Source organism: Ostrea edulis, chromosome 4, assembly GCF_947568905.1.
Source record: "Ostrea edulis chromosome 4, xbOstEdul1.1, whole genome shotgun sequence".
Taxonomy (NCBI): domain Eukaryota; kingdom Metazoa; phylum Mollusca; class Bivalvia; order Ostreida; family Ostreidae; genus Ostrea; species Ostrea edulis.
This window is the reverse complement of record NC_079167.1, coordinates 64,940,535-64,967,932: the sequence shown is the minus strand read 5'-3', so window position 1 is coordinate 64,967,932 and position 27,398 is coordinate 64,940,535. Positions and strand designations below refer to the sequence as shown.

At 35.1% G+C, this 27,398-nt stretch overlaps 1 protein-coding gene across 1 annotated transcript in view; it reads right to left on the bottom strand.

Annotated features, from left to right (window-relative positions):
* The window catches only part of LOC125670974 (uncharacterized), a 55,448-nt gene extending 28,485 nt beyond the window's left edge, over positions 1-26,963 (bottom strand). The window contains exons 1-33 of the mRNA XM_056163460.1: positions 26,777-26,963; positions 20,257-20,402; positions 19,836-19,965; positions 19,435-19,601; positions 18,063-18,265; positions 16,454-16,789; positions 14,720-14,806; positions 13,826-14,347; positions 13,570-13,645; positions 13,191-13,465; positions 12,452-12,518; positions 12,074-12,333; positions 11,911-11,974; positions 11,272-11,531; positions 10,491-10,548; positions 9,788-10,086; positions 9,542-9,599; positions 8,942-9,210; positions 8,402-8,468; positions 8,038-8,309; positions 7,565-7,634; positions 6,801-7,078; positions 6,483-6,553; positions 6,007-6,259; positions 5,459-5,513; positions 3,347-3,624; positions 3,186-3,243; positions 2,816-3,072; positions 2,634-2,715; positions 1,934-2,211; positions 1,699-1,756; positions 505-770; positions 216-276 (exon numbers count right to left, since the gene is read on the bottom strand). Coding sequence (XP_056019435.1) covers positions 216-276; positions 505-770; positions 1,699-1,756; positions 1,934-2,211; positions 2,634-2,715; positions 2,816-3,072; positions 3,186-3,243; positions 3,347-3,624; positions 5,459-5,513; positions 6,007-6,259; positions 6,483-6,553; positions 6,801-7,078; positions 7,565-7,634; positions 8,038-8,309; positions 8,402-8,468; positions 8,942-9,210; positions 9,542-9,599; positions 9,788-10,086; positions 10,491-10,548; positions 11,272-11,531; positions 11,911-11,974; positions 12,074-12,333; positions 12,452-12,518; positions 13,191-13,465; positions 13,570-13,645; positions 13,826-14,347; positions 14,720-14,806; positions 16,454-16,789; positions 18,063-18,265; positions 19,435-19,601; positions 19,836-19,965; positions 20,257-20,402; positions 26,777-26,827 — 5,732 coding nt within the window. The 5' untranslated portion in view covers positions 26,828-26,963. The remainder of the gene's footprint in view (positions 1-215; positions 277-504; positions 771-1,698; positions 1,757-1,933; positions 2,212-2,633; positions 2,716-2,815; positions 3,073-3,185; positions 3,244-3,346; positions 3,625-5,458; positions 5,514-6,006; positions 6,260-6,482; positions 6,554-6,800; positions 7,079-7,564; positions 7,635-8,037; positions 8,310-8,401; positions 8,469-8,941; positions 9,211-9,541; positions 9,600-9,787; positions 10,087-10,490; positions 10,549-11,271; positions 11,532-11,910; positions 11,975-12,073; positions 12,334-12,451; positions 12,519-13,190; positions 13,466-13,569; positions 13,646-13,825; positions 14,348-14,719; positions 14,807-16,453; positions 16,790-18,062; positions 18,266-19,434; positions 19,602-19,835; positions 19,966-20,256; positions 20,403-26,776) is intronic.
* Between the last annotated feature and the right edge of the window lie 435 nt (positions 26,964-27,398).

The following is a 27,398-nucleotide window of genomic DNA, read 5'->3' as shown; positions in this document are numbered from 1 at the left end:
TCTTATACATGTATTCACTTACAACATTCTGAAAAATAATCTTATAATTAGATAATTTTGTATCAGAAATTTAACCATCACTAATTCATATACAAGAGCTGCCCAAGTGATGCTTAATTATTGTAACTTCTGTTTTTGAAGAATTCCAAAATTTTATAGTTCCAATAATCTGTATTGAGTATTGAAATCACAATATCATAAAATCTGAAGATTACCCAGTGGACTTGTGGATGAGCTCTTCCTGTTTTACAATCTCAACTGATACAGCTCCGAGACCTGAAAAAGTTTTTCTTTCTTCTAAACTTGTACGGAATATTGTGATTAGTGCATTTTATAGAGCTAAATACAGATTTTTTTAAAAGGCCTCTGCTTATTCAAATTAAATACATCACTTTCACACTGCACAGGCAGATCTTTAACCATAAATACTGCAAGTAATTTCACCACAGAGTTTAGTTGTAATTTCCCATTTTTAAAAGACAAATTTAATCATTTCATTTAAACCTTTCTTTGCCCATGCGTCCTGTAAGTTTTTCTTGAAATCCTTTTCATTTTCTTTTGTCATTTTTGAGGTAAGGTACAATGGGAAGTGCATCTGAAAATTCAGGAAGTTGCCGGTGGACAGGACCAATTGGTACTTCCCTCCTGTTACAGAGATCAGGCTCCCGACAGCCATCTGTAAATGTGTGTGGTCCACGGCAGGAACCTTCGCGCGCACCAGGTGAGAACTGTTCAAGGTCAGTGTGTAGTCCCACTTCCAAACCACCTCACTGAAAATTTCAAATTAATCTCCAACTACAAATTTGAATCATGATTTAATTGTGAAAAGAAATTGGGGGGTGGGGGTGGGATGGTTGTTATGTTCTCATCAAAATGTACATGTATCTCTGTGTGAAATTTGATGAAGGCATTCTGACTATGAGCTACATGCTAAATCCAGAGTTAATACAGAGGGTCAAGGTCAAACAAAGTGTACCACTAGGGTACATGATATGTTCACATGGAACAACATACATGTATCTATGTTTGTATACTCCTATGATCCATCAGCAGACCAGGGTTTGATGGAGCTAGGCCTTACAGTGTGCAAGACATGATACAGACACAATTTGACCATGTATAGCAATAAAATTCCAAAATGAGGCCAAAGTGACCTACTGTTGGGTCATGAAACATCTCTCTCTCTCAAGGTGCAACAACTGACCAAGTCATAGGCCTCACAGAGCTCAAGATATGATCCAGACACGATTTAAATACGTATAGCCACAAAATAATCAAGGAGACAGCAGGGACCTATTTTGACACACCTTTCCCTCCAGTTGCACCAGCTGACAGGTTTGATAGTCCTAGGACTCAAGAGTATAAAGGATATGACGCCGACATGAAAACGCCAAGAGACAGATGGATGGGAAAGCCCGTTCCATCACATGGCAGTTAAAAGATAAATTGAACATTAAGTTGTCATATTTTCACCACAATGCATCTATGTGTGAAGTCCGATAAAGTCATAATCAATAGGCTATTATACCTTATTATTAAGTTATATATAATATTATATTATTATAATATGATATTATAAGGTCATATGAGGGTCAAGGAATAATATTTGGGCATGGTTGCCATGATTTCAACATGATGTATATGTATGACGTCCGATGGAGACGTTTAATCAGAAATCTTGCGTCCTACTACACTTACCCATTACTGTTAATGTACTCTTTCTGTCTTATAAAAGACACCTTCACTTCTTCAGAACCTTGTAATAAGAAAGGCAAATAATAATTTCCTAAAAGATTCTTTAAAAGGCATAAACATTTGACAAAATGAAATGTCTTGTAAAATGTCATGAATGTGGAGAGACACGATACTGTTGAAAATGTTGATTGCAGTCTTACTATTGTACTGTTGTCTTACTATTGTACTGTTGTCTTACTATTGTACTGTTGCTTCCATGCAAGCGCAATCTTAGTCTCCATCTTCTTAATGTCCTCGACAGAAACAAAAGAGTTGACGTACAGCGAAGACACACGACTAGTAGCAATGAATGCTGTAGACTCAGTGTTTGTGACGACGGTGTATTTGACCTTGTTTGGTCCTGTGACATTGAGGTTAGAGGTCAGTAGGGAGGTGTTCAGACTGGTTGTACCTCTGGAATCCACCTCCGAACCTCCAACAATGAGGGTGTAACTCAACTCCCAGGAGGAAGATTTTCTGCAAGGAGAGGTGTATCACTAAATAAAATTGATCTCTTGCACTCAAGATGCCTTACTTTATTAATACCAGAGACTGTGGAATCATCATTGTTTGTGGGGGATTGATGTTCATGGATTTTGTGGGTCACTCTTACCCACAAATTTATGTGTCCTTGAACATTTTTTTTAAACCAAGTAGTCATCTCTCCCAGTGACATCTTATCAATTACCCACGAAATAACATCCCCACGAACCAGCAAAATTTTGTCTACCCATGAACATTGGCCCCCACGAATTAAACTGATTCCACAGTATAATATCTTTAAGCTTTAGTCTCTTTCAGTGAGAAAGGTGATAATTAAGTTTCCCCTCCATCAGTCAGAGGATCAAGTTTTACCAGCAGATATCCTGCATAGTACGGAGATGAGAAATATTACATACTCAGTTGTTTGGTTGTTTTTGCTGTTAGAGAAAATTTCTTGCTGAGTTCCAAAGGTCAGGTTCACTAGAGATGAGTTGACTCCTAGAATGAGGAACAAGAAGTAGGAATGTGTCAACATAGATAAGTGCAGGGTTAGCAAACTAAATGAAGTGTCAACCTTTAGAATCATATTGATTCATACCTGGATGCTGTTGTATATAAGTGGCTATGATGGCATTTTTAATGTCTTCCTTGGCTGTTTCCGACACTTTGTGGTTCAAATAAACAGAGAAAATCTTGTGTTTGTCAGTGACCTCGTCAGGATGCACCACAGTGAAATGCTGTTTCCATGATGTTGTGGTGTTGAAGGTCGCCTGGAAGGTCGTGCTGTTGATGGCGGGTGGTGTAACAACACTGCTGTTCACTTTCACAATGAAGGGAAGTTGCCAAGCTGAGGACCTGCAAACAGAAGGAAATACATGTATGTCTGGTTCTTTTAAAGACCACAAAAAAGATACTGATGAATATCTATACAAAATTTCATTTACAATGTATATAAAGAAGAAGCTCACCCGTCCTTTTTCTTATATTCTCTGGTTGTATTTGTCATTGTCACTTCCACCTTAGATCCTACAATAATATAAACTTCACTGTAAATTAAACCATCATTCAACATTCCTCAGACAAAACCGATAGAATCTTTCATAATTTTAATTCAATTTGCGATACTTACCTTGGAAAATCCTCTGGTAGTACCACTGCAACCAAGCACCAAACCTTCCATAAAGTGAAGGAGGAACCCAAGTCTGAAGAAACAAACCACCCGATTGGCTGTAACTAACATAGTTGTGGCTTCCGGTCCATGACCACGTAAAATGCAGCTTGTGGCCATCAGATGAAGTGAAGTGGTATTTAGTATTAAAGAGATTCCATTTAAATGGATGATACAAAGTTGGCTTCTGATAGACTCCGTTCTTCACAATATGGTAGTAAACTATCCAGGACGACTTTCTGTTGTAAAAGAAATTGCCTCATTGAGAAATATTCTAACATATATTCAACACTATGTAAAATGTACACTACAGTGGAACCCCGTTATTACGTTCCCCCTTTAATACGTTAGTCCGCATATTACGTTGGAATTTCAAAGCACAAAACCATTTCTTAACAAACCTATATAAAATAGACCTCGTTATTACGTTGTCCTAAGATGCCGGGACTCGGTATTACGTTGTAAAAATTCCAACGAAAACGTAATAAACCCCTAATTATTCAATAGTGATTCTCAAAATAATAAGCCATTCACACCTTGACTGCCTGAGGCAGGCACCACGTAAATTTCCTGGTCTGTTTGGGGATTAGAGACGCTTGACTGATCACGCTTTGATAGATCTAGCGACAGAAGCCAGTGATAAACAATTAAATAATGTTTATTTAGAAATTGTACTCTATGAAATTTACTTCATTTTTCATAATTTGATAATCAAAGAAATAATTTCTCAACTACCTGCGTGTTCAGCATAGTGTGATTACCTTCGCTATTAAAACTCTATTTACGGACAGCTTTGGTACCAAACATGAAAGACAAGATTTATCGTAGCAATGTTAAAACCGCTAGGGTAACTTCTTGGACATAGGTGACTAATGGTGTTCAATTAAAAAATTGTCCGTTGTTTGGACATGCAGCTTGGGTGTTCGTAAATCTCGTCCATACATACACCAATCAAACTGTCCTGTGTTATCGGCCGATTCGTGCACGGCATTTACCTCTGAATATTCTAAAATCCCCTGATGTGCACGTGATTTTAGTGCCATCATTTAGCATTGTAAATGAAATCTTCGTGCATCATTATATTTTTTTTATGTGGATTGCGCTTAAATTGTTCTCCGTAGTTTATCGTTGGTGAGAAAAGTGTGTAAGTGTTGGGTATCGTGTGTGTTTTGTGTCTATAGTTTTGTTGTTTTTTGGATGGGATTTTTTTTTTATTGCGTTGTGTATTGTGTAATTAGCGAACTTTATAAAAACGATGTTTTGTTATTTTTCTAATACGAATGTTGAATACGAACCGGAACGAGTTATTGAGAGAAATTTACATGAACGCATTGTTTTAAAGTTGAATAAAATGGCGGTCCAAACGAATGCAGAAAAGCAACGTTTATCAAAACATTCTTATGTATCCTACACCAGAAATAAAGAAAAGGGATAAGAACATGAAGAATTACGGACATTAAAGATAAGATGTAAATAAAACAAAGTATCATAGTCTTTTAAACAAAGAAACAGTAAAGATATATTCACATACCCCTTCACGGAGTACCAACGGACGATATACAATTTCCAAACGATATTTTTAACGGATTTCACTGGGAACGTTTATTACGTTGCCCCCGGTATTACGTTATTTTATCGTGACAAAATGGAAAACGTAATAACGGGGTTCCACTGTACATACTTTTGATAAATTTCATGAGTACATCCCCATTCCTACAGTATATTTGATATCATAATAATAAGAGCTCTGCAAGACAGAGCATATCCCCTCACAAAAGAGTGTCTACAAGCTCTTTCTATGAAGTACTGTCATGACCATGACCTTTAAACTAAAAAATAAATAGTTCTTCCTCTCTTGATAACAAAGTTACCTGTAAAGTATCAAATCAATCGAGCACAAAATGTGGCCTGTAGAGCGTCTAAAAGCTCTGACCCATACATGAATGGTCCCATTACTATGTCCCATTACTACATCCCCTTTCACAATGAGCTTTGAGGGGATAATCATTCCTTTCAGATATTTTTTTGTGTGATTATATATGATGCATTCAATGTTACATTTGTAATATTTACCCATGGCTGTCAATAACTTCTTCTTGATGAGCTATGGAAATGCTGCATCCACAGGCTGGAAAATAAAATCAATGTACAGTTGTTGATGCAAAAGTCTACATTTTCAACTACTGCACTAAATTAAAACATCAGTTTAGTTTTTTAAAATAAGTTACATTTGTATATTTAATATAAACGCATCCCAGTAGTTAACAGTACATCTACAACGTAACATTGCAACTAACATTGTAAATACATTTATCACAAGAAATTATACCCAACAAGCAAAGTTTATGAAATACTCTTCCCCTTGCTAAAGAGAGAACAATTTCACACCAACAAAATAATACCAGCACACTATCTACAGGTTGTAACTTCAAAGGTCTTTAAATTTATTAGACAAGTTTTCTTAAATATATAATCCTCTACTTCAACAGATTTTCACCGAAATAAAAAAAAAGATTTAACTGATGACAGCAGATATCAGCCATGACACTTGAGATAACCTGTAGAGTTTCAGTGTTAATATCAGCCATTAAATCAATGTGCCTATACAAGTTTCACAATACCTGGATGTTGGTCAACATATTGTTCAGTCATAGCCTTTTCCACGTTCCCATACTCAGACAGGGACAGCTTATGATCGAGTTTAAAGTGCAACATGTACCGATAGTAGTAAAGGTCAACATCTGTTCGGACCTTGACCTTGGAGGAGGTCACTATCCTCCAGTCTATCAGTGTGGCATTCAATGCTGGCCACAAATGACCATCCAGGACTACTTTATTCTTGTACAATATGAAGTATGTCAGCTTCCAAATTGACTTTCTGGAAAAGGGTAAAAAAAAAAAAAACACCATTAAACCAAGAATGGGCATCATTATTACTTCATTCACATATGTAAAGTTAACCCTGTTTATACCAAATATGCTTATAACAAATGTTTGCTTATTAAAAAATGTAACCAATTCCCTCATGGGAAACAAAGAAATACAGATCTATCAAAGAGACTGTGACTGTACTATTTCTGCTATGTTGTAAAACAACTTGCCCGTTTCCAGCAGAGTAACTCCTCTGTGGCAGGACATGAATGGAGACGCAGCTACAATTCTTTAAATCTAAAGGGATAAAGAAAAAAATTTCAAGATTTTTTTTCTCTACAAATGTAAATAAAACCATATAAAACAGAGATAGATGTCTGATCACTGCATAATCTTAAGGAAAGAAAAAAGATGGGTTTTATTAAATGAAAATAGAGATCTTAAATTGTTCTAGTTTGAAATAGAAGTATAGCTGTAAAAGTAATTTAATTCCAGGCTTGCCATGCAGTCCATTGGAGTACCTGTAAAGGGATTTCAAGCTTACCAGATCTTATGTTCATTTTGTACCAGGCTTGTAGTAAAGCTATTCTGATTTTTTGGATTGCCTCAGCATTCACTGTCAGGTGCTCCTCGGTCCACAGGTGGAATGACCTTGAGAATCTCCACCTCCCTATGCCAGGATTTTCCACTACCTGGTAGGTTGAATTATATACACTGCTCCACGAGAAATCCAACTTGCTCACATCTATGGAGGAGTGATACTTTGAACTATATAATACTGTTCCATGTCGTACAAAGTATACCAGCTGCCAGTACCAGTTCCTGTTTTCAGAGAAGCATTAAAGTTACAGTAAATCATTAACAGACACGAGAGTTAATATGGTTACTGCTTTAAATCGAGTCCTGTGCTTATATATAGAGGAGTGACAGTTTTCTCCTCCTCTCTGTTTCTTTTGTACAAGAACACCACACAGCAGAATTACATCTCCTTGTGACTGGTCCTTTCATAAATGTGACATCAACCACAACAAATTTTATACATCTACCAGCATTCACACACTAAGCACTCACACTATAGTGTTACTCCATGTTCCCTCCAACTCTATCACACGGGATAAAGACAAAATCATCAATCAGTGCGAAGGTTAAGGACCCTTACTAGAATTCTCACCACCAATACTACTAACAGCAGTCCAACCAATTACACCCTGTCAATCTCCTTCATTTCAGACTAATGGAATATTCTATACATTTGCATGACCACAAAAAAAATAATTTTCACAAAAACTGAAATATCAACAATCTCACCTAGTGCTGTCATCCCAGTATTGCTTCTGTTCTTTAATGGAGATTGAGACATTCTGTCCTGATGCACAATCTGGTTATAGGATTAAATATAAGACAAATTACAAATTCTTTGTAATCATTGTATTTGTTTGATAATAGAAAATAGAATAATCCCCGAGATTAACATCACAATTCTAATTACTATATTGTCCATAGTCACATTTATATCCTGTTAAGCTCATTTCAAATTTAGTCACACACCTTTGTAATACAATATACAGTCTACTCCAGATATAATGAAATTCAGGGGACCGACCTCAATTATTCATTATATCCAAAGTTCAACATAACCAATGCTGAACTACACAAATATTACTACCGGGGGATTTATTTTAACTTCAAAATAACATAGTTCAATATAACCGACTTCAATATAAGTGGAGTATTATATATATATATATATATATATATATGCTATAAAATGCATTACTTACGTAATACAATACTACACCACTTTAATTCCAGCATCCGTTCAACCCTAAACCATTCCAGATTCGACACTTCTGAGGTAAACGTCAAGGAGAAATGACTATCATAATACAGCCAGGTGGATGACCTTTGACCTGCGTACAGATGATACGTCTGACCAGAGATGTCCTTTATTTCCTCTGACTGGAACAACTGATGTGTAATGGGTTTGACGAACTGACTGTTGATCTCCATGTGATTTGACATCAGATAAAATACCAACTTCCAAAGTACAGAACTGTTCAAATAAATCATCATCATCAATGACTGAAGAAAGAGTGCAGAAATAAGTGCAATATCTGGCATCTTAACGCTTATTGGGCAACCTACTTGTTGGCTCCGTACACCCTTTCCTGATAGTCAACGTACAAATCCAAGTCTTTGTAGTTCTTTGAACCTGGAATGCAGATACAACAGTACAAATAGACAAAGCTGGTGTGAGAGCCTGTTTAATACTGTGACATCCCTTACCAGTGTCGGATTTAAGGGGAGGGGGGCGCAGCTGGCGCGCACCCCCCCCCACCCCAAATTTTCAAATTTAAGGTAAATAAAGGTCTCTTGTGTAGAAAAATGTAAACTATCAAGAAAGCAATAATTTTTTCCACTCTTGGAGAAATAAATGACAATAATCTTTTGATTTATTGAATTACCTTTTCTGGGAGAACTTACATTTTTTCCAAAACCCCTTAACTTTGAGTCATTTTATTAATTTCACCTTCTTAAAAATGACAGAAAATAGAAAAAATGATTACATAGGAGACATAATTCAAGCCCTATAAAATCTATAAAAATTCAGGAGCTTCCAGGGGCTTCATCCCACCCCACCTACCCCTGGGCCCCAACCATTACATATATTGTAAATCTGACTACCTGTCCACTTCCGTCTGATCACACCTAGAAGTTGAGTCCTGATACCAACATCAAAGTCCAGATAGTTGATCTTGGTAGTGAAGTACAGAGTAAACTGGTTCACCCTGTCTAGTAGCCTGTCCTTTAACACATACACTGAGTAATTTGAAGCTAGAGACACCATGGATATGTTGTATGCCAGTCCTCTCTGACTGTCAAGTACCGAGACTGGGGATACCAGTTTACCATCCACCAGCAAAGCATACCATAGCATACTAACAACAGACTCTCTGAAAGACATAGTTACTATAAACTGTAGGCTTTTAACCTAAGTTTTGAATAATTGTATATTGTTATGAACATCCTCTCCAACAGGCTGTAAATAACCTGCATTGAGTTATGTTGAGATAAGTATCATCAAGAGTTAGAATGGGAATATCATAAAGCACTGCTAGTTGTGTGTAACAAACACTGTTTTCTGCCACTGAAATCAACACTCAAAACAGAAGTATATCAATAACTACATGTAATTAAAACTTAGAAAAAACAACTTATTTCAAAACAGTAAAAGTAAGATTTTTAACGGTAACAATATAGTTCTTTACATATAATAATCATTACCTCTTTTGATATACAGAGAATGTGCTAGCTCCCAAAACTTTAACATCAATTCTTTTTCCTACAAGTAAAATAAATGCAAGCGATAATAAATATATTGTTCATTAAAATAAAAAAATGCTTTACCAGCAGACATTCTGATACAAATCATGGATAGAATTAGTTTGACACTGACAATAAATATGGTACATTTCAGTGACACAAACTTAATCTTTGAACTTGAGCATGTTCTGTAATAAACTTGATTACCTGAGAATGTGGAGGTAGAATTCCAAGTCCTCTGCAATGATTCAGCAATGTCTGTCCAGTAATCCAGCTTGATGTACCCCTCAAAGTAAACAGAGAAGAGATCAGTCCTGAGATACAGCTCACTAAGAAGATGCTTCGTGTACACCTCGTAAGTCTGTCCTCCAGCCCTGGAGAACGACAGCTGTGATTGGTGCATTGTCCAGCTGTGTAACCATGACATCGAGGGGGTGGAGATAAGTCGGGCATCAATCTCAACATCACCAAGGGTCACAAAACATACAATGTTGGACACAATGTCACTGAAACCATAAAAAACATCTTTTTATTGAAATAAAATAAACTCTGCTCTCTCACATCATACTTGCAAAATATTGTATGTACAATTATTTTAGAATATTTAAAATTGGACTCAATTGGATCTGATGCTCTATACAGCATATCATGATTTAGCACTTGTTCACTGTTTGTCAATAGATCAATTGAGATTTTCATATTTCAGCACAACCATAAAGTAGCTCACTTCACTACCATGGTACTAAAATGAGAATCTCACTAAATAAGAACTAATACAGTATTACAAGAAAGAGTTTCAAGCAACAAATAGAGAATTCATACAACTTAATTTGTTTTAATCTCCTTGTCATTAATTATGAAGTTATTACTGTCATTTAAATCTTTAAGAAAAACCTGCTGAAATATTTACCCAGATATGCTGATGTATTCTTCAATCATTTTACTGGGGGTTATACTGGCAACAGACGCTGAAAAAGTACATATTCAAAGCTGTAAGTTAAAATAAAACTGCTCCCTCTAAAGCAAAAATTATACCGATTGTATCAAGATTGATTGTGTATTGTTCATGTCCCTTTCGAGAATTTTTCACTCATATGGAGATGTCACCATTGCCAGTGAAGGTAATAAACACAATATCTTTGCAGAAATGGGCATATTCAATCCCCTTTCTTCCCCATATGACCTTGAAATGACCTTAGGTCAACGTCATGATTCATTGTTTGGCCTCATGACACATTTTCTGGCCATTTTTAATATTTTTTACAAGAATGAGGTTCATTTGTTTCACCAGTAGAGTTTAGGCCTGGATAAAAAGGAAAAACTTTTCTGCAAGTGACTTTGACCTCTGCTAAATGACCTTGGTTCAGATAATGACAAACTATCGGGTCATAAGAAACATTAGTTCCATATCTGACTTTCTAATATCTCTCCATTAAAATGGGACCTTGACCATGGTCCATTGACCTTGGTTAAGGTTCACGATACACTGACTGGTCTTACACAACCTTTGTGTGATTTATGGACTTGCAGTGTCTCTCCATAATATAGCTATTGCCCAGAGAAAAAAAATGAACTGGTTTTCAGAAAATTATGATCTGAGTTTGAGATCATGAAATACTAGCCATATGCTGTCTATGTGCAATATCCAATGTTCACGCATGTCTTTTGAGCTTGCACTTCCAAGAACTAACCATTATAGTCTAGCCAAGCTTGTTTCATAGCTGCTGTAAACTGGTTCCTGTCCTTGGGATCTACCTGACCCTTTATGAGCAGGTTAAACCCATGGCTGTAGCGATATTGTTTAGTTCCATTGTACAATTTGTACTGGTTCCCATTTACATCTGTCAAATTTTCCATCCTCAGATACTGTAAACTCAGGGGTCCATCCACGTAAGGAAATGAAAATATTTGACGAAGTTGAAAGAAGTAAACTATGGCTGTCAATGGCTCTCTGAAAAAGATAAATTTTGTTACTGCAAAATATCAAGGAAATATCTAACAAAATACTGAAAAAATCATTTATCTATTAGGCTTAACTTTAATTCTTTGGGAGAGGGAAACACTTATCTATCAGGGCCATAAATTGAAATGCCACGGCTGAGAATAGAGTGGTGATTGAATCATCTTTTTATTTTTTCCTCTTGTTTATTTCATTTTCTATGGAGAATATGAATACAAGGGTATGATCAAATCTAAGAGCAATTAGAGAGCTGAAACTGTGCAATTTGACTATCATCTTGATATATTGGTATGTACTGATAAACAAGACACCAGACTGAGCTATATCGGAAGACAAAATTCATTGGATCAATTAAGCTTGCACTATTTACCCATTTTCTCCTATATATTTTTCTGTTCTGTGAATAAATACGTTGCAAATCGGACAGTTGTACTCTGAAAATAAACAAAGAAATCATAAAGCTTTATCATATTTTTGAAATTACATGTAATGTCCTAAGAAATTTAGAAATATTAATAAATGTTTTTTGTTACCTGGTATAGCTTTGTACCATGCATCTTGAATTCGATTCTGAAACTGAGGCCAGTCCCTTTGTACCACAGACCCTTCTACAAACAGATCATAGTGGTGCCTATACCAAAGCAGGTCATGTGCATCTAAACTGCCTGTGTAGAATTTGGCATTGATTTCGCTGTTATTCTGCAGGGCTCCAATGTATGGGTCTTTTATGTACGGTGGACGAATTGGCGTTCCCCCCAATAGGACAAATATGTACAGTTTGGTTACCTCTAACCTGTTATTTGGTATAAAAGATATAAAAATATTTTTTTAAGGCCAATTTCTATAAACATATCATAAAGCCTGTTTAATATATATTCGATTCCAAATAAATTATATCATAACTAATATACCCATTATAGTCCATATATTCATCTGTGCTTTTAATTGATATGTCATACAACTGGCAGGCTGATGAATCTACACCAAAAAGAATGACAATTTATTATCATAAAACATTACATATCTCTCTCTTCTTTTATTTCAGCATTTTTGCAATTAAAATATCAGAAAGAAAAGCAACGTTTCGCTCTTTAGTAAGGGTGTACAATGTTTCTGTGTAATAAAAATTTGTTCTGTCTTTTAGTGACCTTAATTTACAATGACCTTGGTCTAGGACCAGGGCACAAATAGCTTGCAAGAGACATCAGTGTCATTATGTAACCGATGTGATTGTACTTGGCCTCCTGTCTTTTACAGATATAATATTGAAGAATGATGCCAAGTAATGGAAAAGGAGAAAAAAATAACAAACAAGACCAGGATTCTATTTCTCCTCACTGCAAGATTTATATAGTACCGGTAGCAGTTTTTCCGACACTACCAAGTGAATCTACCAAACTTCTAAGAATCAAACATCATGAGCTACTCTCAACATGGAAATTTTGTGGCAGACAAACCATTATATTTGCAATTTTTGTGATGAAATATTCACAGAGACTTCATCTCCATGAAAGCAAAATCTATCTAAAATCATAGCAAAATATCAATACAGTATACTGCTGAGTTTACAGTATTCCTACAATCAGAGACAAATACTGTAGCAGTGATTTAAAAAAAACGCTTATCAAACTAAAAATCAGAAACACTTACTACATTTCTGTTCCGCTATGTACACATCCAGAAGGACCTGTTCCCATTTGGCCATTTCTGCATCAGTTGGTCCAGGTCCATACACGTCTAGTTGGAAACTGAAGAATACTTGGAAGAGCAAGTCAGGATCAATATCGTATAACCTAACGTTAGCAGTGTAATGCTTTGTGACCTGTGCTTGTATTTTTTTATTAGTTGGTTGTCTGACCTTGACCAATACACCCGAAATTGAAATGTTGTACTTCACAAAGGAAAGCAGCTCTCCACGGTACTTCCTACAAAGCAGTCAAATAAAGGTTTGTCAAAAGTGATCCAGTTCATTATCATCATCTTTTGTGTTTTCATGATTCAGCATGACAAAACAATTAATATCAAATACCTTTGTTCAAAAATGTATTCCAATACAGAAGGTCTAGTAGGAAAATCCATATTCACTTTTTGTAAAGTCACTTGATCTGTTCAATGTGAAAATGAAACAATTAGTTTTTATCTTCATAGTTGCAATTGATATTCTTTTCTAGAACATCATGAGGTTCAAAATCATTGTTTCATACTACCTAACCTCCCATCATAAAATTCACAAGATGAAAGCAGATACTATGGAACACAATAGAATTATGAGGAAGAATGATAACCTTTATTTGCCTCTATGTAGGCATCTTTTACAGCATCGAACAGTGTGTTATCAATTTCTTCACCCAGAAGATTGATTAAGAAACTGCCTGTTAGAATTTGTACAGCAGGAGCTGAAACAGGTGCTTTATTGGTGGTAGGTTTATTGGTGGCCACTGTTGAACTGGGGCTTGGTGCCTTTGTGGTGGTGGTGGAGGCAGTGGTTTGTGGTTGTGTGGGTGCTCCAGTGGTTACAGTTGTGGTGGTTGACTCAGTGGTAGTTTTTCCTACGGTTGACTTTGATGTAGTGGTAGTTGTTGATGTCTCTGTCGTTGGTTGGGTAGTGGGTGTGGTCGATTTTGTTGTTGTTTCTTGTGTCGTGGGTTTGCTGGTGGTTGTCTCTCGTGTTGTCAGTTGGGTAGTGGGTGTGGTTGACTTTGTTGTTGGTGCCTCTGTTGTTATTGTTGTTGATGGAGGTGTTGTAGTACTAGGTGAAGTGGTCGTTGACTGTATTGTAGTGGTGGATGATCCACAATATGAAGAAGCTGAAAGAAATAATTCTGTGAATGAGTCACCAACTTGACATTGACCTTTCTAAGAAATGTTCGTTTAGACTAGCTATCAAGGTACAACTATCACTGAAAAGTTAATTCTATCACCTTTAAAATCCATTAACATATAAGTTAAATTTATATCTTTACAATTTGTATACATCTTAAATATACAAAAAGAATTCTACAATTCAACTTCAGAATAGATAGGCGTAGTGGTCAGACGGGTTCAATCGCCAATGGCCAGATAGCTCAGTTAGTAGAGCACCTGACTAGAGATTCATGGGTTCGAATATTTTATTACAGGCTGGATGTAATCATATGGTTAACAAATCAAACTTCACAATGAAATGTGTGTATTAGTACCTTTATCCCCACCACAACAACAGTAGTATTCCTCCTTCTTTTGTCCATATCGCACACAAGTCCCAGCTCCACATTGGTTGAAATAAGCTGAAACACATTTATTATTTAAACAATGAATGTCTTCACAAAATATAGAGTGACTCCTGAAAGACAAACTGACTGACAGACCAAACCAATCACTCTGAAAATGGAGTGAAAATATCATAGACTACATAGTTCACTTCAATGTCAGTCACTTATAAGTGAGGAAAAAGTCTCAATCTTCAATAAGATACCCTCTACATCAACTCCATCCCTATAAAGCTTTTAAACTCTGCCCTGGAAAACAGGGGTAATTCAGAAAATCCCTGTTCACACACTTACAATACAGGGTCGACAAGTCTTCATATGTGACCCTTATCAACTATCTTAATCTGAACACTCATTTAGGAAATAAGGACACATGCTGCTGCTGAAGTTAGACTACAGGTGTAAATCTCGTGTAACCAATTTTAAAAGGTCAAAGCAAATGAATGGACATGCTACACAACTTATGCCACATTTCCAGAAAATATAATTTACCATGATGACAAGAGTATTGATGAGCAGAATGTTTCACTATTTATGCAGTATATAGTAATATGTTGCTCTGACCAAATCCTTTTTTCCATTCATGCACTGTAAGTTATGAAAAGCATAAGAACGATATGACTCATAAAATACATACACATGAACATAGCTATCTCAAGACAGGTCAAAGTAGGCCTTATAGTTTCATTGAAATACACCATCTACAAAAATTCAAAAACAGCCTGGCCACTTATCCAGTGCAAACACAGTCACATACAGCATTGAAGAACAACTTTGTGAGCAATATTCACGCCTAGTTGTTTCATCAATGCAAGTCCAGATTATGACCAACAGTTCCGTATGAAAGGTCTGCATCAAATCTAGCCAAGTCAATGGTCTTAAATATACAGGTTAAGTGACTCCAGGATTATAATAATTAATCAAAACACATGAAACATGTAAATCTGGGATACTGGTGTGAGGTATTAGCTCTCTGATTCAATAAGCTGAGGTAAATCTTGGTTTATCAAGTTTTGTGTCTAAAAGATATATTCAACTTACAAGATATCACAAGTTCAATCATCAAAATCTCTAAAGGGCCCCATTGGAAATAAGCCATATGGCTTTCATGGGTTATCCTTGGCATAGGCATATACATTAATTTATTCACTGTGCTCTTGAAGTCAAACAGCTGTTACCCTTTTATCTTATGTATTTAACAACAACTTTTGTTTAACTATGTGTTCCTCTGCTGCCCCCCCCCCCCCCCCCCCCCCCCCCCTAAATCTGCCACTGCCTTAACATAGCTGCGGTATCAAATATTTAATATTTTGTACTACTACAGTCTAAAAGCTTTTATACTCGGATGTATTATTTTTTTACAACCAACAGTTGGCATGACTCTGACCACAAAACAAAATATGGGAAGTTTAATATGCATTAATAATGTTCAACATACTTCGAAGTACATGCACCTAAAACCATTGATTCACCATTATAGCACTTTCCTATGTCATGTATTTATATTCTATATGTGCCTATTCCTAAATAAATAAACAATAAACAAATAAATCATGCACATTTACATAAAGTATTTATGAACAATTTCCAACTCTTACATGATGATTTCTTCAGACCTATTCTGCAAAAGAAAGAATAAATTTAGATACATGTATTTATACTCACATTTCTGCATATTCAGAACTACAGTACACTTCTTTTTCCCTGATGATTTTTGAATGATTTCCAGATCCCCTGACATTGAGGACAAATTCATAGGTGGCTGTGAACCATGAAATATGACATCAGTGATATTGCCTTGGTTCATTGTGCCCTGTGTGAGCAGTTGTCTATATCCATAAGTCCCTCTAGTAGTAACCGAGATCCCAGCAAAGGATAAAACTGCTGAGGTGAATATTTCATCTGCACTTCTTTGAGTCACATTCATTTGTATCACCTGTGGGAGCTCACCTGGGCAGGTGTATTTACCTACCCATAAGCTGGGCAGTAGCTCCGTGGAATCTGTGAATAAATCAGAGTATTTATATACAACTTCCTGCTTCTATATCATTTAATAATATATACATACATCAGGGTGTCAAGCCACTTTTGGTCTAAAAAATATAGGATTATAGGATTTTTTTTTGCAGTTTATAGGGCAAATATAGGGATTTTTACAGCAGATTTAAAAAAAATGAATAGGGTTTTATTTAAGAATTTGTATAAAAGTTTATTGTTTCTGCATAAAAATCTAGCAAGCATAGTATTTTACTGGAGAAGAGATGATATTACACATAAACAAAGACAAAATCCTTTCAGATGTGGACAGTTTTCATCCAATAGACAGTTCTTATACAATCATTTTCATTATTCTCTTCAAAACAATCTATTTAAATATCAATCTAGCATCAGCTCCTGGATTTTTTTCTTTTTTTTAATCATTTTTGAAAATAGGACTGTCATTTTTTTAAAATATATATATATAGGGTTTTATAGGGATTTTAATGACTTATAGGAAAAATATAGAAACCTTCAAGTTTGTAGGAAAATATAGGAATAAATAGGGATGCATTTAAAGTGGGTTTTTTTTGGAAAGGGCGGGGGGCGCTGATTTGGGGCCAAATTTCCCTGAAATGTTCCCAAAATCTGACCAAAATATTCCCAACTGAAAATTCTTTGTATGACGTATCTAAACAAGATGTTTATATTGTGTACACTATTTATTATGGCACTTCCGGTGAGGAAAACCTTGTAATCTGTGGTACAGTGGACAATGTCACAGTACTGGTATTTATTAGATATGGAGCATAGTTGTTAAACGTTAATCATACCTTAAAGACTCTTCATTCTAAATGTATGATTGAGGAATATCACAAAATGAATTTTCCCATTTTTCTTGTTTTGTTGCTAATTTTCCCAATTGCAAGTGCCCCGGGCTCCAGTTCCAAAGTACTGGGGCAAAAACACTGTTTCATAAACACACACACACACATGATGAGCATCCTTGAGGAATTAATGTGATAAAGTTTGCAGTGATCTCTAACTAATAAGAAAGTTTTTTTTACATTTAGCTACAAGCAATGATTCACAATCTCTAAGTGCAAGCCTTTAACAACCTCAACATGGGTGATCTATTGGTTTAAAGTGTGTGATGTTGAAGACCGTAAAGGATTATACCCACTTTCTGTGTCAGAAAAAATAAATCAGAAATTGACAAAAAGGGTGTAACCCATAGTGAGGCTGAGATAAGTTACAGCTATGGAAATCAGACATAGTATTCAGAGCACAGTCTCACCTTTGTAGAATCCACAGTCTCCCTCTCCCCCCGGGATCTGTACATCACAATCTGTGCCCGTCCAACCAGAGTTACAAATCTTCTCTCCCTTAGCCCCACATTTATAATGTCCATTACAACCAAAATTCTCAGCAACACAGTTGATGTCACAGTCTTGTCCATAGTAATTCTGATCACAGTATGACGCCACACTTACATTCAATCTGAAACAAAACATCGAACAATACCAACAAGACCCAACATGACACCCAAGCAGTCCCGGGGACTGCTTAGCAGTCCTGCAGCAGTCCCAGTAAACAAACCGAAAAGCAGTCCCAGTAGGTGGGGTTAAAATAACTAGTGGGAAGAGCTAAGCTGACAGTGAAATTATCAATAAACATTGTCGATAATCGCTGGAGCACGTCAATACAGTAGTCGAAATCGAAGATAAATGACTTACTATGTAATTAAAGAGAAAAACAATACATTATATATGAAAATAGCACATATTCAGAATACATGTACTTGTGTGACACTTTTTCACAAATTTATAACAAAATGATAATTTATGAATACGAGTGAAAAAAGATACATGCAGAGTTTATAAGTCTGATAACCACAATTTCACAACGTAAAATCAACTGAGGTCCATGTTCTGTCAGGCAATTTTGTTGTTGTTATTCATTATTTATTTTTTTAATATTTCATACATATGAAGTGCATCTTCGGTTCTGAAAATTATGTAGCATAATTATATTTATTTCTTGACTGGGTTATTCAAATAAATGTGTTTAAAGTCACCTAAATTTCTGATATTCCTTGTCTGGATACAACATTATTTTCTCTGTTTATGGATTCGCATATTTGGGAATTATTCAGTCCATTATCTTTCATCAAAATTATCCGCCGTCAAATGTAGGGAGATATTCTTGGTATTCTATTTCCATCCATTATTTTCTCAATTTCTCTAGTGAAAGTGTGTCAGTAAGCAGTGAAAAAACTACTGAAGTAATTTGTGTACATGTATATTCTGAATACACAGTGGGTGGGGCTTTCTTGTCAATCATAACATCACTGATTCTTCACGCTTGGCTGAACAAAGCAGTCCCACTTTTTGAGAGAGCAGTCCCTGGGACTGCTTTCTGGGACTGCTTGGGTGTCAGGTTGGGTCTGGTTGGTAGAAGAACACTTGTCTACCGTAGTAAATTGTTTCCAGTAAAAAAAAAAAGCCAAATATTGCCTATGGAAAACAGGTATTAATCAATGCTTGAAAAATATTTTTCAATCTCAAAGACTCCATTTCAAACTAGAACCAAAACATACATGTACAGTGTATAATAATCATAGTCTTTTGAATAAAGATTTTACTTTAGGAAGCACTTGAATTACACACTTGGATGGATGTTGTGTTCTTTCTCCTGTGATGAGATAATCCGTATACTCAATCACTGTGTCGTTATAGTAGGCAGCTGAGTTGAAGACTAAATGGAAGGAGTCGACCATCACTGAGGAATCGCCCGTATCCTGGTCCGTCACATTCACTCTTATAAACAAAGGATCCTATAAACACAAAATAAACATCAGCAACAACACAAAAAAAATAATTAAGAAATGATATTAAAACAAAGCCTAAACACCAGAAAAATAATAAATTAACATCAGCTCATTAGCAACAGCAAAAGAAGACGTACTAGAAATAATGTTCGACACAATCAAATAAAAAAAAAATCATTATTTAATATTTTTAAAATAATTTATTAAAGGAGTCATACAGTACGGTGTGCTGCTTGATACCTTCAAACTGTTTGTGATTGGAAAGCGGAGGATGTGATCCTTGATGTCATTGAAGTCGATGTTGTTCCGATTTGGAATAGCGATAATCTGCTTCTTTCCATATGTGCAGTCATGCCCTCCACGATCTTTTCTATACATAAAGAAAAATGATGCAATATTTCCCGCCATTTTGTCAAAATAGAAAACAGCTATTAATTAAACCAGATACGAGCTATTATTCCGGAATGAAGTATTTAAAAAAGTATCTTCAAATTGTAATTCTAGACTTTCCATGAAATTCCCTCGGTTGATTCACAAATGTAGAAAATCCTGTGATTCCGTATTTTTCCAGGACTCATTTCTGCTATGAGGAAATACTCATAGATGGGAACTCCCCCCCCCCCCCCCCCAAACCCACCTTGGCTTATACATATGTACTTACCCTATGCATATATCGAATTTAAAATCACACTTGTCCAGTTGACATTTAGCCACATCAGAATCACAGCAGGTTCCATCGTAGTCCGTTCCCTGTGGGTTGTCGTACGAGTGAAGTCTTACAGCAAACTGTCCAGTACTCACCACAGCCTGAAAGTAACCGACATATGAAAATATTCACATTTCCAATATTTCTGCCTTCGATACTTTGAAATGATAGTCATTTCCTCATAATTGTGAACATTGTGCGTCTGAATCTCGATAAATTTAGAATGACTATTTTAAGGGCTGGGAATTCCGACAGAAATAGCAGTAATCTGTAAATATAGAAATAAATTCAATTTTTAAAAAAATTCCTGAGGGTATGAACTGCAACGCTTCACACAGCATATTTTCATGAAGTATGCTGACGTATTTTAGTGTCGCAGTTCATACGCATACCCTCATGAATTTTTCTTTGCATTTGATATAATAGCCATATCCCCATGAATGTGTCGCAGTTGTATAGATTGCGCATATGAATTTAGATAAATATAGAACAAGTAGATTTTAACGACTGGGAATTCCGACATACTAGTAAATCAAAGCAGAATGTAAATACTAGTGCAAGAAATAAACTTCATTGGGGTGGGGTGGGGGATGGGGGTAATGAACTACAAAAAAACTTAACGCGCTTCATGAAGTGTGCCCTCATGCATCTTACTTCTTAATCTTCCAAGTATTACAGCACTTATCGGTCTATTGATCAAATTTCTAACGAAAGTTCAGAAATCGTTATCTCCCTTTGTTGTATTTTTCTTGTCACTGAAATTTTCTTACGTTTCAAGAGGTATAACGAAATAGATTTATAAATATAAGTATTGACCATTCTGTTGTTCGTGTCGTTGGTCATTTTTAGTGTTTTTCATATCCCTATTTATTTGACCTCTTATCTACTATTAGATCCGACACTTTGGGTGTTGAGTGTTGTTGGTTTTTAGTGTTTTATAAATATGAAAGGCAAATGGATGACGTAAATTTCGATTTCGGTCCAGTGGTATTCTGTTTAGAATGGACAGGCATGTGAATGTAGACTACGCTTGTTCACCTCTCTAGAGAGAATAGGTCCAGTGACTTCAAAAGGGAACTTCACCTTTAGTCAAATTTTTCTGAAATGAAATGGTCGTGTGTCTACAAGGCCGGATAAATGACCAAGTTTAAGGATCGCATCGCAAGAGAGTGATAGAAATATGCAGCTCTCTAGCATTACATGCCGGATTGCCAATCTTAAATAGGAAAATGTTGAAATAAATCATCTGAACCATGTTTATGAGCGACAACTAATCTTTAATATGTTTTATAAATCTTATACACATTATGGGACTACGTCAATTTTTTTTTTTTTTTTTTTATTGAAGTGTATGGTGTATTGTACAATAAGAGCGGTAGTAATTTCCCTTTATATGAAATAGTATTCAAGAGGACTGGCATCAGATCAAACAAGGTAAATTACATCTGGATGTGAAACATCGATCAGTGGCAAACCAAAAGTGGAGTCTCCTCAGAGACACTAGAAAGAAACTTAGGAGGCCTTAAACAACAGCAAAACAAGAGCACCAGAACAAACAGCCTCAAAAGCCTGCAATGAGTACAGAACATCAAAATCAGAACCGGAAATAGAAAAGCTTATACGTCTTCTAAACATCAGATTACCTGAAAAAATACTAAATGAGAGAGAACACAGCAATCCCCAATGAAATTAGAAATGTCCATACTTTTATAATAGCAGAGAACTTTCATCAATCGGCAGGCACGTCAGCAGAACCTTCAAGGAAAACGGCCTTGGAGGAGGTCAAAGGACACCTAACGGAGGAGTGTTGCGACAAAGATGGAGAAGGAAGGATTTTAAGTGGAATCAACTGGAGAGGCTAGTCCAAGAGAGGCATATACTCCTCCAAGAAACAAAAAGCTTAAGCAATTAATTAAGTCATCCAGTATGCTTCAACTGAATGCACGGCCAGCTTTGCTGATCGATCCCATAGAACCTACGTAGTGCAAAAAGTGTGATCCGCACGTAATATTACTTTGTCATACAATTTCAAAAGGTGGTTAACATCAACGTCTTTTAGATTGACTCTTCTTCATCCCAAATAGGTTAAATTGGTGACCATAGCTTTGTGAAACAGTCACGTAAAATCTCGTTACTTATTGCGAGCTCAGTAACTTGGAATGTCTTGATAATATGTACAGTATTTTGTCGAAGTTACAAGATGATTTATTCTTGATTATGAGATAACAAACCCCAGTTTTTTTCAATTATACTAGTCAAGTTTCGTGGTTTTCTTAATCCTCAACAAATTACAGAAAAGGGGTTTAACTCTCTATGCTACATTTACATTGTATATATCTTCTGTTAGCTACAGAACTGAAGCTTTTTGAAAAAATATTGGGACATATCTGATCTGTCCCAATATTTTTTTCAGAGAGCTACAGTTCTGCAGCTAATCATGTGTATGATAAAACACCTATTTTACTCTGTACAGTGAAACACGGCTACAACGAACACACTTTTGATGAATGCACGTTTACAGTGATTTTAATTCTCTGTAGTTTAAAAAAAATATTATGAACTTTTTGGAGAAAATGAATATTGTTTGTTCCAAACACTTCGCTATAACCGTGTTTTACTGTATTTGAACTATTAAAAAGAGTAGTCCCTAACACACACACACCCTCCTCCACCGTTAAGAAGTGCAATAAACTCACCATTGTACTCATGACCATCAAATAATATGTAAATAAACTTTTCACCTACCCCCCCTCTCTCTCTCTGCACTGTATTTTAAACTGATGATGAAAATTTGATGTTTCAATGTTTCTTGAGACGTCATTCGTCAGATTTCCGATAATGTGTTTATTTCTTGATACTTTTCAATGTAAAGAAGTTAAATGAATGAACAGTTGATATTACAATACTGAGTACACATGTACAGGTATACTTTACATACAAACTTTATTTTTTGAAGTTTTAGTTTGAAATTTGTTAAACCGTACGAAGTAAATAATAAATTCTGTGGAATTTAGGGTAAAAATTACATATTGTTTACATTTTTTTCATTCAAAATTCAATTTTTTTTTTTTTTTTTTTTTTTGCATTTACAAAGTATTTGTCGTTGTGGTTAAATATACTGTATACATAGCCATTATTTTCCAAAAATGATTTGCCCGATCGGCCCTATAATTACGCTTCAGATGAGTAAAAAGATCTCTTCAATCTAACATTATCAATTCATTTAATAATCTTCACCTCCCAAAATACAACGTTGGAAGATCGTGATAGATTTACTTTTATAGAGGGCCACGGGATCCGAGGTGCTCACCTGGATTGAACAACCAGGTTTTGTGAAGAAATATCGTTATGTCGTATGCGTGTTTGTGTTAATGTTTTGTAAATTTTGTATTTGCTGCCACTCGGTAAATTAAAAATTTACAATATGAAAATCATCTACGTAACTAAACTTACAGGATGTGTGTCAGAGATATACATACATATACACCCCAATATTAACAGGACTATCGTATACAGCTCTGATTCGGATCTCAATTACAGGGTTTTAACACAAATAAATCCAACATAATGTCTTTATACTGATTTTGAAAATGAAACATCTGTAATTAACAGACAACCACCCTAGCCTAATCTTTAGAATAACACACATTTATGGAATTTATTTCAGCAATAACAACCATGTTGGTTTGACAACAAAGAACTCACTGTGAACCGTAATCCAGGCAAAATCGGTTTGATAACATTAGATTTATAGTGGTTTGTTCTGGTGAACAATATCTTTTTATTAACGGTGACACTCCTGTTTAACATTGAATAACCGTATAACAGTGTCACAAAGGGGACGAGAACTGCATAATTTCGTTAAAGTCTGGATACACTTGGGTCAGTAGATAATTTTCTAGAAAAAAAAAGAGGTCTATTATAGACAATCCTGTGCTGGTTATCAAATTCATAAAAATAAATACAATAAAAATCTGCAAAAATTTTTCATATTTTCTTTTTACCTCATTTACCTGTATTGACCTCAGGTAGTAATTTTGTAGTTTTCAGGCTAAGGGTGACCATTTAAAATTTAGTTTTCCGCCATTATTGTCCAATATCCCAGGAGAAAAGGACTTCACTTACTGGGGATATATCAGTTTTTGATATTTACCAAAGAGTATAATAGATAAATCAATTTTTCTTTGAAAAGAAGGATGGTAAAAAGGGACCACAAGCTACAGCTAAAGTGGGAAGGTCCTTTGAGATGGATGGAAATTGGAGGATATGTACAACAATATTCTGAAATTGAAAACTTTCAAATTTACTTTACTTAGTCAAAAAATGCAGAATTAGGAGAAAGCAATCTGGAAAAAAAAATTAAAATCCCTAGTGAACTGGAACCTGCAATCTACAGTTCAGCAGTGGACGTGCTAACCTGCTTAGGCAATAACTTTTAATGAATAGATTAATGAATAGAATTGCTGATATTTATATTTTCATTCATGTTTCAAAAGGAAGTCAGCCATTATGACGATGTAGTATACCTCCTTAAAGAAGGTTATTGCTGTGCCATTTTTCTTAAAGTCTTGAGGAATTTGGTTGATCAACCGGGATGAAAATTAACTTGCAAATATTTTGAAAGAGACCGTAAAGATCACTCAAGTCAAAACTTCATGTAGATGCTGACCCAGCGAACCGGAAGTAGATTACCTTTTGAAGAAAGAAAAAGGTTGACGTCGAAGGACGAAGATGGACGTCAAATAACGGCTTTGATTACGTTAATACTTGGTCTAGGTGAGCTACGGTAATAATGTATTAACTAAATCTCATGTGGAATTTCAGATATGCATCCACAATAACTAAGTTGTCATGTACGAATTGGAAAATTTGTTTAGGACTGTATTACCTTTAGCCGGGTTATCTGGGGTCAGTATATGTACAATTAAGACATTTCGATATATCATTGTAAGCAGCGGGTGTAATCATCATTTCATTTCGTGCGGTCCTCATCAGTCATCTGACCTGTTGTCACGTGCATCTATTTTGTTTTTTTGTTTGAGAATTAGACCATCATAATTCTTTACAGTATTTAGATGGAGAATAATTGTAAAATACGTTGAAATTACAATAAACATTGTATTTAGATATTTTAGTTAAACATCAATAGTTGAATAGTGTTTTTTAAGGAATATTAACTTAATCCTAATCGTTCCCATAAGCTTCACTCATTTCGCTAGGAAGAAAAATCTCTGTTGATTTGACTGTTCAATAACCAACAGTGCATTTATATTTTTCAACTACAAATGTATGTTTCGCGAATAGGACACAATCTTCACTATCGTCGTTGAATTTTGTGAGTTAATTTTATTACTATGTTCATATCCTCATAACTAATGAAAATCCATATATCATGAACTATGATATGAAATATGACATTGCTTTATTTATCATGAAATATGATATAGATTTATTTATCTTGAAATATGATATAAATTTATTTATCATTGAATATGATACAGATTTATTCATCATGGAATATGATAAAGATTTATTTATTATGGGATATGATATAGATTTATTTATCATGGAATATGATATAGATTTACATATCATGGAATATGATACAGATTTATTTATCATGGAATATGATATAGATTTAAATATCATGGAATATGACATATATTTATATATCAAGGAATATGATATAGATTTACTTATCACGGAATATCATATAGATTTATATATCATGGAATATGATATAGATTTAAATATCATGGAATATGATATAGATTTAAATATCATGGAATATGATATAGATTTATATATCATGGAATATGATATAGATTTAAATATCATGGAATATGATATAGATTTATATATCATGGAATATGATATAGATTTAAATATCATGGAATATGATATAGATTTATATATCATGGAATATGATATAGATTTAAATATGAAATATGATATAGATGTAATCTTGACTGATCAGTTGGCACATGGAATTTTCAAAACAGACAAGAAAAACGAGACAGTGATCGAGCGAATATCTAAATACATGTATATAGTTTATTTCACTTCCATCTATAAGATAAAAGAATATATCATTTCATGTTGTACCTCAAAATAAAACATACTATAGCATTTTCTGACTATTGTTTTTTGCAGCTAAAAGCTAAAAACAAAAATTTACGTTTTTTAAAGAAGTCTAATTAGATTGTTAACATCAGTAATATATACTCTTTTTTGTACCATTAAAATTTTAATTAACATGGAAATGTATTTAATGTAATTAGTTATTTAAATGTATAGGAAAATATTGCAAATCTTTTATGTTAAGAGGTTTAGGGTAGAGACACAAGCATACACTTTTGAATTTATCTCCGCGAAGGGAATTCAAAAACTACAAAGAATCTCTATGAAACCTTTATTACAAAGCATTCGAAAACTAATATTACTGCGTGTTTTTTTCTAGAACATGAAATCTTACCCCAAGTAAAAAAGAAACGGTAAATCCTACGGTGAAGAAAATTCCGTTCATTTCGACATCAAAATGTGAAATGGCTAATAATTCATTTGAGGAGGTATGTCGCCTCGCTTTGACAGGTCCGAAATAGGGATTCCTTCTGTAGCCGCTAGGAATTCAGGGATAAATCGATATCGATATAATTACAATTGTGTGGGCTCGTCAACAGAGGAATGTACCCACCACACCCTAAGATATGACAAATGCACTGCACACATTCTAATGAGGACGTGTTTAAAATGCATATTAAAAAAATGTTTGATTTTTTCTGTCACTGCACGTCATAGAAACGGGAAAATGCATGCAAAAAAGTGTGCATGCGTGGGCGGTGTGTTTCACTCCTAGGGGGACGTAGATAAAACGCCTCTCTAAAATCACCAAGGACTTGGTCAAACAGAATTTCTTAGCCCTGTCATTGATAAAGCAGGTCCGACTATTGTAATTACTTCGCCCTTTCACCCGTCTCGTGAAATATCTTAGGGGTATGTTAACAGGGTGTCCAATTCTCAATCTTTGTCAATGGGCAGGTAGAAATATTACAACGCACCTGTACCCTACTAAATACTCACACTTCGTAATTATGATA